The following is a 13,537-nucleotide window of genomic DNA, read 5'->3' as shown; positions in this document are numbered from 1 at the left end:
CTCTTAAATAATTCTTTCTTGTTCCAATGTCTTCCTCTAGGGGGCGTATGACTTCCTGTCAGTGATGAAGCTCTGCAGTCGAACACACAAAGACGTTCCAGTTATTGATGCTACAGTTTTTTCACATTAACAATCATTTTGATTGTTCTAAGTATATTAGAAGAACATTAAACGGCAGTGCTGCGAAGGAGAAGCAGGTGATGTCACGTCGCTCCGAGCCGTGCGTGTGTCTATTCGCTGGGATCCCAGCATGTGCGCATATCGCAGTCCTTCGGTTTGCAGCTCTGCACTCTCCCAGGCCAATGCAGCAGTAGATACCTGCAGCAGAGACTTGTTGTTCCGTCCTGTAGGTGTTCTGGCAGACGCAGGAGGAGCACGCGGATGCTCGCACAGAGGGCGCACTGTTTCTGCTCTCCGGTGTCTGAATCGTGGCACTCGAGATGCACAGGATTCAAACATGCTTACGGTTGTACGGTTTTATGATCATTATTATTTGCTAATCTGCTAATCAGTAAATCATTTGGCGTAGTCTGACACTTTGACCAACTTGAGAATCCAGAGGGTTGTAAATGACTGAAACAATTATTTAATTGTCAAAATAGTGCAGGATTTTTTTTTTTTTTTTTTTTACTCTTGTCAACTAATATCTTTTTGTTCATGTTTTGACTCCCCCCGCTAGCTCCAGCACCTCGACTTCACCCCCCCCCCCTCCCCCCTCTGGTTTCCGGTCCTCAAGTATATGGCCCTTCGTTTTTCTCCAATTCCCGTCCCTCTAGTTTCAGCCTCCTCATCTACATCCTCTCCGTGTATGTGAGTGTGAGAATAATATTGCAAGCAGGCAGCAGATTGAGGAGCTGTGACAATGAGTCAGCACCAACGCAGATGGGGAGAAGGGAGGGGGGGGCTCTGCTGAGCGTGTTCTCGGACCAACACACACTCGAGCCGACGCTGCATTGAAACCTAATGGAGGGATCTTTGGGATGATGCACACCTGACAAGAATAGCATCGGGTTTCTTTTTCTGCATCTACAGAAAGAAAATAACACCGTTCCAGTTATTAACTGCAATGTGGCAGCCAGCGTTGCCTAAAACAATTGATTTGTTTGCGGATTTGCTGAAACTGCATGTTCATGTTGGTTATGGAAAGGACGGTGGAGCGAGGATGACTGATGAAGCTAAAGAGGTTGGATGTAATTCATTGAGACATACCAGCTTCAATTTGCATATTGCAGAAACTAAAATTCACTAAAATTGTCATTAGCCTGATTTTTTTTTTTTTAAAGCATTGGCCCTATATTTCCCTACCTTTTCAAACGACATAACTCGGATATGCTGCGTATTAGGAAATAAATGTCTACAAAGAGCATTTTGCCGTGGCCAGGTGTTTCATCGGGACAAGCAGAAAAAGGCCTGATTTTTCACTCCGTCCTCTGCAGGGGTTCAGCCCGTTAAACTGCTGAAATACGGCTTTCCTTGACGACTGCGGCTGTGAGGCCATGTGGAGAGGGCAGCGAAGCTGGAGTGGCTGCCTGTGCGAGCGAGCTTGCCTGTGCCGAGAGGCATCGATGGATTATGATGTATCGCGTGTAGGCGGTCAGCGTCTGCTTCAGTGACATTTCGCAGGTGAATCAGACCTCGCGGGTTGCTGCTGTGTTTGGTTCACACTGGAGATGAAGAACGGCCTTAAGCTCCTTTCCACAGCAGATCCACACCAACACATCCTCTGCACTGTGTGAAGGACTACAGGCTGTACAGAATATTGTGAGAAACAGTCGAGGAAAGCTTCCATTGCAGTTTATGCTTTATTAAAGGAATAATACTATTTAATAAAGTAAGAACTATTCGTTTGAAAAAGCCGTGTTAATATGTTCTCCTGACTCCCTCTTTCGATTTCAATCAACTTGCAATAAAACCGTGTCGCTATCTCATCAATTATTATTTGAGGAGTGCTGATCTTATTTGCTTCTCCAAACCCTGTTTGGGTTTTCCATCTCGCTTAATATACACACAGCGATGTGAGCGGCTATGAGACTTTGTTCTTTGTCTTTCCCAAACTGACAGAAGTATTTTAGGCAAACAAGCAGCGATCCGGAGCTTTAACTCAACGAACCTTCGTGAGCGTCCGAGGACAACCACAACTTTCATTTATATTTACGTTCCATTTCCATTTATGCACATACAGTATATGTATATTTGTATAACGGTTGCCAGTAGGCAGAAAGGTGGACTCTCAGCAGAAAGCACTCTCCATTTGTCAGCCTTTTACCGGCTCTCACCAGTGGGGCTGCCTGCACTGCAAGAAATATCCGTGTATGCAGTATTGAAACTAGAGGTGATCTTTTTATTTATAGCATTATATATATATATATAGATGTATATCTATATCTATATATATATATATATACATATTGCAGCAACATGATTTCTTTTGTGGCATATGCACACTTTTAAGAAAAGTTTCCTTTTCATAAATCAAACTATTAATTGATTAATCATGATATAATCGCAGGCTTAATGAATGATAAAAAAAAGAGCAGTTAAGTTAGTTAAAGAGCTAATTACAAGATTAAAAACAGAAATTGTAAAAATGCCTGTAGGATTAAATAAATTCCCCTAAACTTTACATTTTCTTAAACCAAAAACCACTTTAGATTATTTATCGTTATTGTCTTTTCATCGTTTTCGACGATGGACTGAGTCAAATACTGAGTGACTCAATAAGGTGGATATTTTTTGCAGCGTGCACACAAGCCTTTACTGTAAACTCGACCATCAGCCCAGTTAATGTGTCCTGGACAGCAACACTGACACGCTGCTCCATCATTGTACGATGTGTAATGCGTCTCCGGTAAGGAGTTTATATGTACTGCAACATTTTCAACAATGTCTCTTTGTCCTCAGTGAAAAGAGATGACATCATTCGGTGGGAAATTCATATTCAATCTGAGCATTCAAAGATCTGAATAGTAAATATAAAGTTAAAATTGCTTCTTAAACAAACTCAGATGTACAAATGAATTTTAAGAACTGTTAACAAATCAGTCCGATTGCAGTGATGCCTTGAAGGAGATTAATGACGGCTGTCGGTGAAACGCCCTTAAATACAGGATAAGGATCGTGGAGGCCTTGTGGCCGGGGGACTTGAATGAAATTGTTGACCTTTGACATTTTGGGAAAAATGTAAAGTTAAACTAGAAGATTGACACCACTTTTGTAATTACAATGTAAATATTACCTCCAAATCATCGTCACTGCGTCTTAGTTTATATTAAAGGATGGAAACAAAAAATACTTCCTCAGCCCACTTTTTGTATCTTTTCTTTAATCTGTACAAAAATGGAAGTTACGGTTGCATGGGTTTTGTGTCACGATGGTTAATACGCCCTTCAGACCACATCAAGCTAGCTGTTTCCTCCTTGTGCTATGCTAAGCTAACCTGTTTATGTCTATAGCTAATATATATTTAATAAACAGACATGGGCATGAATCTTCAAACTAATATTCCAAAAGAGCATCAGTAATTCTGAACTTCTTCCATCACTACGTTGACCTTTGTTGGCGCTCAGCAAGCGGATCTCGTCGACGTAATTGAAGCGCGAAGGTCACCGTGGTGCTTTTTTCGTTGATGTTAAGTTCCGAGTTTTCTCCCCCAGACGAGCCCGCTGACGCTGCACACCGAGCAGGGGGGGGGGGGGGGGGGGGGTGTAAGCTGAGATCCACATCGCCCGATACCACAAGGACGCATCCAGGCTCCGAGACTTGATAACAGATTCCACCACGGCCAGAGAGATGGCAGGAAGGAAGCAATGAGGTGACAGCGAAGGAGAAACAGTGTTGTGTCTCCCTGAGCACAAAATGAAGTCATTCTCTCCCTGTCTGTGTTGCTACTTGAGCTTCCCCTTGCACGTTTCTCGTACATATTGGTGCACGTGCCCCACTTGTTAGTTCTCATGCAGCGGTTACGGCGCGAGGAAAACATTGTTATAATGTTCTGCACGTAAGCGGTCGTGGTCCCCAGCATGGATGTGCAGACATAACGGGGTTTCGGAAGTGTGCTCCAGTTGCTCGGTGGTGCGTGAAGCCAAAACATCTGATCTTCCAGTGATCTTTCGTGTAACCGCTCTAGATGTTCCTTTAAACCCGCCTCACAGCCACTCAGTCTCGGACACAATCGAATGGAATGCAAGACGAAAAGGACTGAATTTGGCTATTTGTGCTATTTAAGTGTTAACTAGGAGGTTGATTTACCAAAAGAACTTATACGCTGACTTACAGACTCTTTTCAGTCCAGTAAGTTGTGGTAAATAATACTTTTTGATGCCAAAGAGAAAACGTGGGATCTACCAGAAGGACGATTGGCTCGCCAAAGTCCTCTGACTTTTCCTTCCTTACCTTCTTGTCTTTTTGAGTGTGTCTCAACAACTATTGACTGATGTGGCAGGCGCAGTGTGTGGCAGGCGCTCCACCACAGGATGTGTGATGTCAATGGAAATTGGATGAACTGATAAGAGTGGGTAAATCAGGAGGAACGGATTCCGTCTGATCCTTCCAGCCACACCTTCCCTGGATTGTCTCATCTCCTCCGGACCGCTAAACAGATGTGGGGCTGCTGTGGCGCGAGCTAAAGAGGTACATTTAACTGGCCCGACTTTCACAGAGACCATTTGTGGACTTCCACAAGGATGAGAAAATTATGGAGGTGCCCTTAATTATTAAACAAGTGTGTCAGCAGCCAGGCCTGATGGAGGTAATGCAAAGAGGAAATGGTGCCATAGAGAGGCGATTGGGGGGGCTAAAAGAGGCGGGTGGGCTTGGACCTATAGAGGTGGGTTAGTGTTTAGGCCCAAGGGCTTTGCTCAAGCATTGGAGATCCAATAGTGCTGTCAAAGCTATTCTGCACATTGTTATTGAAAGCTCACTTTATATGTTAGAGGTGGACTAGCGGGCATCTGAGGGTATGCACACATGCAGCCACAGAACGCCTTCAAACACTCGTTCCTTGATTACAACGCACAGCTGACCGATTAGTCAATTAGTCCAACACGCAGACCAGGAATTACCAAGACAACAGCTCAAGTTTGTATTCCTCCCAAAAGAAACCAATAGACTTCCACCAGGAAGTGTGCAAGCTTTCTAATCTACTGTATACAGTATGTCTGGTGATTTTATTGCTTTTTGTTACAGTATGTAAACACATCCATCAAAAGAACCAGGAATGTTTCCATGTTTCACCTGTCAAGCTTTATGACCATAAGGTTGGTTACTGCAGTTGATTTTTAGCCATTCCTGCATCACCCAATGTTCAAAGCTAAAAATAGTCCTTGAAATGATTAAAAATTAAAACCTGTTTGACTATTGTTTGCTAAAAAGTCCTCAGCTGCTTTACAGGATTATTCCATTTGATTCCCTGCGTTTGTGTGTGCACACAGGTAAGTGGACGACAGCAACGCAGAGAGAAAACTAACTGGTGCGATACTCTGGACTATTACGGTCCAGTGAAGCCTCACAGCACTCAGGAGAGAGAGTGTGTGTCTGTGTGTGTGTGTGTGTGTGTGTGTGTGTGTTCGTTCACAAGAAGAGTGGGACCGGCGCCAGCTCACCCCACCCCACCCTTACTGCTGCTGCCTGCAGAGTGAGCAGTGCTGCATTTCCTGAGGGCAATGCAGAGGACGAGCCAGAAGAAGGCTCACTTCTGTTAAGGTCACCGTGCAGCAAAGCCGGGCTGCAGACTGAGACACGGAGAGGGACATGGACAGATGGACAGATAGAGGGAGAGCGTGAGGCGTGCTGTCCAACGTTCCCCCCAAATAGTCAGCTTCACGCCATCGCAGGGCACAAGTGGGAATGAATCATTTTCACGAAAAACCGAAAACTGCGCCCACTTCTTCTTCTTTCATCGCTTTACCGCTGTTTCAAGGTTACAGCCCTCGACAGCTGCATGTATTTAATGCAAAATAGAGAGCTGTCGAGGCTGTAGCTGAAATGTGGTCAAATCACACTCTGAGGGTATGCTTGAAAAGGTTATGTTTGAAATAAATGGATGGCGAAAACCTAACTGATACCTAATTTCAATTATCTTTTAGTTTTTAAATCCCAAACGTTCCCCTATTGGAGCTTCTGAAATGTAAAGATTTGCAGCTTTTCTTTGTCTCACAGAAATGAGACACAACAAGCCGACTTGGGCAATAGACCATTGTGAGGTGTCAAAATGTGTGATTATCCATCAGGGAAGTCATTGTTAGCAGCTTCACAATCCCACACGCCACTTCGCCTCAGAGTCCCGCTCTAATGTTTTTAGGCATGCGTGCGTGCGTGCGAACGCCGGAGGAGTCCCAGAGTGGAGCGGAGCTCTTGGTGCCCCTGAGGTGAAACAACTCTGAGGCAATGACAGAGGTAAGCGGGCCTCCCCTGGGACGGGAGGATTAGTGTGTAACCGTTACCTTTAGCCCGTGAATCACTGCTAATGGCTTCAGCGAGAGGGTCCTGTAGCACAGAGCTAGAGCACATTTAGATTGAGACCTCCGGTTCTGATGGAATGCACACTGCAGCATATACAGTGCAGATACGGCGTTCACACCCCAACCCCACCCGAAATGAGGATACACCAGCAGATCCTTAAAAATTTATTGAAGTTAATGTAAGATGAAATCATAAGTGACATAAGATAAAACAAAATAACCCTTGCATAGATCACAGACCATGCCTTTGTCATCATCTGACAGACTGAGCACATTGCAGCATAATCCTTGGTAAACACAACATGACAATGATGGCTGGATTAGATAACACAATCAGAGTTTGGATGAAAAGAAGAGCGGAAGAGTTCAGCAGTCCTTTTTGCGCTTTGCTCCAAAACCCCACAAGCGATTAAATGTGCATTCTCGTCACACTTCTAACACAGTCACAATCTTCCCCTGGCCTTTGGCGAACCAGGTACGCAACACCCCAACATTTGATCCTGTTCAGCGCCTCCTCAGCAGGCAGAAAGCTGTCCAACATCAACGCCTTTAGCAAACAAGAATGCCTTGAAACCAATGTAGCACAGAGGAGTGTGTGTGGCCCTGTGTAGACATGATGGGCATGTTTCACACCGTATCACTACAGTCTAGGAATGGGGCAAAATGTCACTCGAAAGAGCATTTCAGTCCAAAAATAGAGATAGAGTTTGAGAAACTAGCCCTTAATGTCCTCGCTCACATTCAGAGCCTAGCGAACGCAACCCAACAATCGCACGCCGGCGCTGAGCGCGGCTCGGATGCCCGACGCCGTCTTTAGTGAAAAGGTCAGCGCTAAGGTGCTTTTAAGAAATCCAGCAGAGGACACGCTTCTCGACCACTTTTGAACAGGACCTTGCAGGAAGCCTTGGTGCAGATGACAGCAAGGGTTTCTTTTTTTTTAAATGAGGCAACCGTATTATAGTTGATCCACAGTTTGAAAGGCAAAACTCATGCAGTCTTCCATCGACCATGCAGTTTTTTTTGATTAGTAGGTTTCTGTAGATACATTTTGCAGCAGGTTCAGCAGGGGAGATTGAAAAAAAAATGAAAACATGGTGTTTCAATGAATCCTTTTTCTTAAATCCAAAAAGACAAACAAAAAGTTTGCTTCTAAAATAGTACACTTCTTGTCCATATCATTTAGTGTATAGCAAATGAAACAGTAGTTTCATTTCATGGCTTGCCAAAGGGACATATTGTCTTTGACATTCTGGTATATGGCATGTTCTTCCTAAATCAGTCACGTTAGTGTCACCCAAAAATGGAGAAAATTAAAACACATTAAAATTGTTTGTCATACGTAATTGCTGTATATAGTGGATACTTGTTTCTATCTTATTGTAGCTAAATTGCATTTTGTTCTCATGACATTTCTGTTTTTTTCTTATTGTTTAATTATGTTAATGTCGTCATCTTTTTTTAAATCTTCTCACTCATGTTTGTTTGCAGAAGCATTAACATCTAACAGTAAGCTCAACAAATGAATATGTAAAATAATTTAGGCCCCTTCTCATACTTTCTCTCACGCAGCTGATGGGACTGTGTTATACGTTCGTCTGAACCCTTCTGCAGGCTCCTGACTGCGAAACAACTCCACTCCGACCTGGGTGGTTAATGGGGACTGCCACTATTACGATGCCTATATTTGGACTTTTCACGATTTTCTCTCGCCCCTACGTTTGACTCCACTGACTTTACAAAACCACAGAACGGAGGGTAATCGGTTGGTACATAAACAGCCCTGTTTTTATATCAAGTTATCTATCAAGTCATCGCAGTTTCCCCCACATTCAAAATAGATTATTTTCTTGTGTGGTTGTTGTTGTTGTTTTTTTTACAAAAAGCATCTAAGAAACAGTTCGGTTCAGTGTCTGTTATTCTATTGCTGTTGAGAATGCATGTTTCTGTTGGCTAATTGAATGCATAGCACCTTTCACACACGCCCTCACAGCACTGCTGATGTGAGGGGTGTCATTTGTATTTTCTTCACCTCACTTTCAGCTGTTCTCCGCAGGACATGTTACACACATCACTACTTTCAAGCATCACTTGTACAAGAAACTTGTGAACAAAGCCAACAGTTTCTTGGAGCATTTCCAGCTGCATTAATACGACTACTAGAATTCCCTTGTATCTATATAAAGTAATATCATATATGGTATTGGGTGGTATTTATGTCCTTCTGTATATGAAGCTCCCTGACACAAATGTGCATCTTTTTTTTGCTCTAATCAAAAGTGTCTGACATCTAGCAAGGCTGTTGAATCCTTCCCTTGCCTGAGGCAGACACTCTTCAGCAGTACAGTACAAAGATCAACCAAATAAAATGGCATTGCCCAAAACCAACCAACCAGCCACTAATAACCCAACAGTAGAATGGAAAAAGTGCAAGAAAACATGTGGTGGTTACAAGACAACAATGCTAGTCCTGTACAAGCACCACAAACAATAGCCATCGCACCAACAGAAACAACTTTATGACATTCAAGAAGTACTGTGGTGGCACTTCTTCTTTTTACAGGACTTCGTCAAGAGATTGCTAAAGAAATAAAAACAGCATACAGTTCATTATAAAAATCTTAGTATTGTTTGGGTGCATTCATCTCAATAGTGAGCGTAGATTAATGTACAGTAGCTGGAGATTTTCAAGTAGTCATTACAATTTTTACAAACCTATTTGGAGTTAGTCTGAAACCATATGCTGAGAAACAATGCACTATGTATGGTTCAAGCATCAAAAACAAAATTATTGTGCAAAAGCCGGGCTGCACTTTGCCGTGCATCATAATGCCCGAGGATTGCAGGATGACAGATTAAAAAACAACAAACTCTTCCACTGTCTTATTCTCGTGTCTGTTGGAACACATTCAGGGGACACAACAGCACCTTTAGATACCATAGTTTTCAAATAAACCAAATATAAAACAGTCAATAGGAGAGTCAAGCATCTCTACAAAGCCTCTACATATGAATGTTCTGATTGTGCGTAGCTTTAAGTGAACTGAAGGAGCAGGATTCTGGTACACTACTTGTCCTAAGTGCTTGTGTCAAGGCTATGCTTTGGGACTCTCACATTCAATGTTGCGTGTCTGCAGTTTACACTTAAGGTTCCATTTTGCATTATGGTTATAGGAAGCCCTGCATTGAAGCTTGCAGCTCTGCAGCAAGTTTGCAATGACCTGACTGAGGTAGAGACCCTGAAAGGATGCATGGTGCACAAACAAAAAGCAAAGACATAAATGAAATCTCTTTAAAACATTTGGAAATTCTCTTTTAAATTGGATTGGTAAACATGCAGAGTACAATACATTGCTGCTTAAGAGAAAGATTAAGTGCGTGAGGGCATGAAGACTGGGTTGTGCATAACAGCCATGGATCATCTTTTCTCTTTTGTTAGTTTTTTTTTTTTTTTACCACAATCAACTGTTGTATCAAACCTTGTTCATGTGGCACATTAACATCATAACCAACAGTGTATTAACACTACAATAGAGGGTTAACCGACCCAACCTCACATCCCATTGTACACGGAGGCACTTTCACTTGTCCTGTTGGTGAAAAGGATAAAGGCACTAGCAACTAATTTCAGAATAATTCTCTGTAATATGAAGTTAAACTTGGTAGTGATCCACTTTTAGTGGATTTCGAACCAAGTTGTAGTCAAATGTGATATGAAATGGAAGCATGAGTAATGATATGTTAACTTTTCTTGTTCAAAGGTCCATGCACTGCACTATTGACGTAATACTGTAATTGGTGCTTATTATAATTATACGCATTTTTGATAGTATTTGTTCCGTTTTACTACTTTTAAATAATAAACTCTGCATCCTCAAGGTGGGTTTGGATATATTTGATCATAGTTTGGAAACATCCAGAATTAAATTCCCTTTGCTTCCCTGACAATAGGGCACTGCAGAGTGCCTGAATTGCAAAAAGCTGAATACTCATGTCATGCATTAAATATACCAGGATACAAATGTACCTTAGTCGATTGACCATAATGCAGGTTACTTTTCTCATGCTATGATCTCAATTATGTACTGTTCCCTTAAGATTTAACATTCAATTACTATACTTTTAAATGATTAGCATTTCAAATTAAAAACTCACCCAGTGCACTTGTATGAAAACAGATGAGAGGGGAAGAAGGGATGGAGGCAGGTATTCAAAATAACATCCTTTCCATTATGTGAGATATGTCTCGTGCATGCCAATATCAAAATGGAAAGTCTCTAATCATGCTCATGTGAAGCTCACGTTAACATTGTGCTGTGTTGCGTCTAAAGGGCATGGCATTGAATCACTTGGTGATTTCACAATCACACGCATCTGCTGGGAAACAGCAGCATCGCGGATGTCCGTGAAGCGAGTAGATCAGCGTCTGTTTACATCCAAACCAGAGAGATCAGACTTCCTCCTATAAGGTGCTTTGCTGAATAGTAGATATCCTTAGTAGGGAAAGAGGAGGGAGCAGAGGGGTGTTGGGGGGGGGGGGCAGGGTGAGGGGTCACCTAACTTCTTACCACTGGGCTGCAGGTGCTTGCATGTCTCTGCAGACTTTTTCTGGTGCATTGTGCAACTTGCTGAAATGCTATCCGTACTCCATGCATAAGATTTGAATCATCACTCCATCGTCCGATGAGACAGTGTTTGCTCTGCGTCTTCCGGGGAGCCGTGTGTACGCGGAATAGTTGATGCTTTCTTTTTGATGTAACTATATGTTTGTAGGATCCGAAGAATTAATTATTCTATCTACTTGTCACATACTCTGAGAGCTTTGTTTGGATTTTTCTGATTTCTTTCCATGTAGCGGAGCAAGGCCTAATGCCATCGGGCGCTTTGGGGAGGTAAATGAAGCATTCCTAACTGATGGTCTACTCCACATACAGTATGACAGTTCCACAGAGATCCCAAAGTTCCTAACTAGTGTCTAAACATCTGTAAGCAGCTTGCTTTTATTTACACAGTTTTGGTTGGCTATAGTGCAATTGCCAGTTCTGAGGTTCGCCTCCCTAAAGTTATCGATGCTATTGTTTATGTCTCCATCAATCTCCATGTACTCTGACTTGCTGACGGTGGATGAACTGCGGCGGCTGGAGTTGGTTTCAGAGGGGATGTTGGGATTGCTGACATTGAGCAGCTGGGCCTGCTCTTCTCCTTCGGTCTCCCTGTGGTAGAAGTAGTTGAAGTTGGACACAATGACGGGCACCGGGAGCGCAATCGTCAACACTCCGGCGATGGCGCACAGAGATCCTACAATCTTGCCTCCTATAGTGACCGGGACCATGTCCCCATAGCCCACAGTTGTCATGGACACAACAGCCCACCAAAATGCATCTGGGATGCTGCCAAAGTAGGATCCTTGCTCCTCTGCCTCAGCAAAGTAGACAGCGCTGGAGAACAAGATGACCCCAATGAACAGAAAGAAGATCAGCAAACCCAGCTCTCGCATGCTGGCCTTGAGGGTCTGTCCCAAAATCTGCAGCCCTTTGGAGTGTCGCGACAGCTTGAAGATCCTGAACACCCTGACCAGACGGATCACCCTGAGTATGGCCAGAGATGTTGCCTGCTCCCCCACTCCTTCTTTTTCTGGGTCTTCGGCTAGCTCGGTGCCGAGCGTAATGAAGTATGGGATGATGGCCACTATGTCGATCATGTTCATCATGTTCTTGAAGAAGGCCGGTTTGCTCGGGCACGCCAGAAAGCGTACAATCAACTCAAAGGAGAACCAGATTATACAGAGTGTCTCAACGACGAAGAAGGGGTCAGTTAGGATATTTGGCTTATAATAAACAGTAGTGTTCCCAACTGTTATCATTCGACCCCGTGGGTCCTCTTTCAGCTGTGGTAAAGTCTCTAAACAAAATATGACTATTGAAATGAGGATCACCATCACAGACACAATGGCGATCCCTCTCGCTGGGCCTGAGCTCTCCGGGTGCTCAAAGAGGAGCCAAATCTGCCGCTGGAACTCCTTCTCAGGCAAAGGGCGCTCTTCCTCCCTGATGAAACCCTCGTCCTCCCGAAACTTCTCCATCGCATCCACCCCCAGCTCGTAAAATTTGATTTCTTCTGAGAACATATCCAAAGGGACATTCACTGGTCTTCTCAGCCGGCCCCCAGACTGGTAGTAATAGAGGATGGCATCGAAGCTGGGCCGGTTTCTGTCAAAGAAGTACTCGTTTCTCAGAGGGTCAAAGTACCGCATCCGCTTTTTGGGGTTTCCCAGCAACGTCTCTGGGAACTGGGAGAGCGTTTTCAGCTGTGTCTCAAACCGGAGCCCAGCGATGTTGATGACCACCCTCTCGCAGCATTCATGGTCATTGGAGTCTGGGGGGTAGGCGTCCTGAGGGTGGCCGGGGACAGCCGACGTCTCGTCCATGTTATCTCCTGCCACCACGGTCATTTTTGGGAGGAGTGAGAGGCGGACGGGAAAAGAAGAGGAGGAGATGAGTCGGGATCCCGGTTAGTCTGACTGAGCAGGCATTCAGGTTCAAATTTTCCACTCCTCAGCTTCCCACACCCCTTAATTTGTCAGAGACGTCCCCCAGATACGGGAGGGGGGCGGTTGGCTGCTTTGCCTCAGTGCGGCTCCACTGCGGTTCTCGCTGACTTGACCATTGCTGCTCTCCAAAGCATCTGCTGCTGTTGTTACTGCTGCCCCTGTCACCCAGAGAGAGAGGGAGAGAGGGAGGTAGAGAGAGAGGAAATAATGGAATCAAACAGCCAACATATTTGCTGGCTCAGCAATTTTTGCTGTTCATATATTTCTTTATTTCGCTCAACCATTAGTGCAGTTACAGTAGTGACTATGACTTTTTATATAATAAAGACATTTATTATATAATATTATATAATATATATATATATATATATGTACATAGTAATTTTGACTATATGATAATCTACTTGCATCACATGGCATTCATTACATTCCTAAGTGATTAAACTGTTTCTCTGATTCACTCATATTGTATTCCTGCACTTTAGTTTAAATGATAAATATTGTATTTCTATGTCTCAGAGGCACATGCCTG

General features: G+C 43.6%; 1 protein-coding gene across 1 annotated transcript; it reads right to left on the bottom strand.

The window, feature by feature from the left end:
* Positions 1-6,610: 6,610 nt before the first annotated feature.
* Positions 6,611-12,908, bottom strand: LOC120809544 (potassium voltage-gated channel subfamily A member 1). Its single transcript, XM_040163404.2, has one exon. It carries the CDS (start codon positions 12,904-12,906, stop codon positions 11,431-11,433), a length of 1,476 nt encoding a protein of 491 aa, XP_040019338.1. The 5' UTR covers positions 12,907-12,908; the 3' UTR covers positions 6,611-11,430.
* Positions 12,909-13,537: the final 629 nt, after the last annotated feature.

Source organism: Gasterosteus aculeatus, chromosome X, assembly GCF_964276395.1.
Source record: "Gasterosteus aculeatus chromosome X, fGasAcu3.hap1.1, whole genome shotgun sequence".
Taxonomy (NCBI): Eukaryota; Metazoa; Chordata; class Actinopteri; order Perciformes; family Gasterosteidae; genus Gasterosteus; species Gasterosteus aculeatus.
Note: the sequence above shows the minus strand (reverse complement) of the source record. Positions and strands in the feature narration are given on the sequence as shown.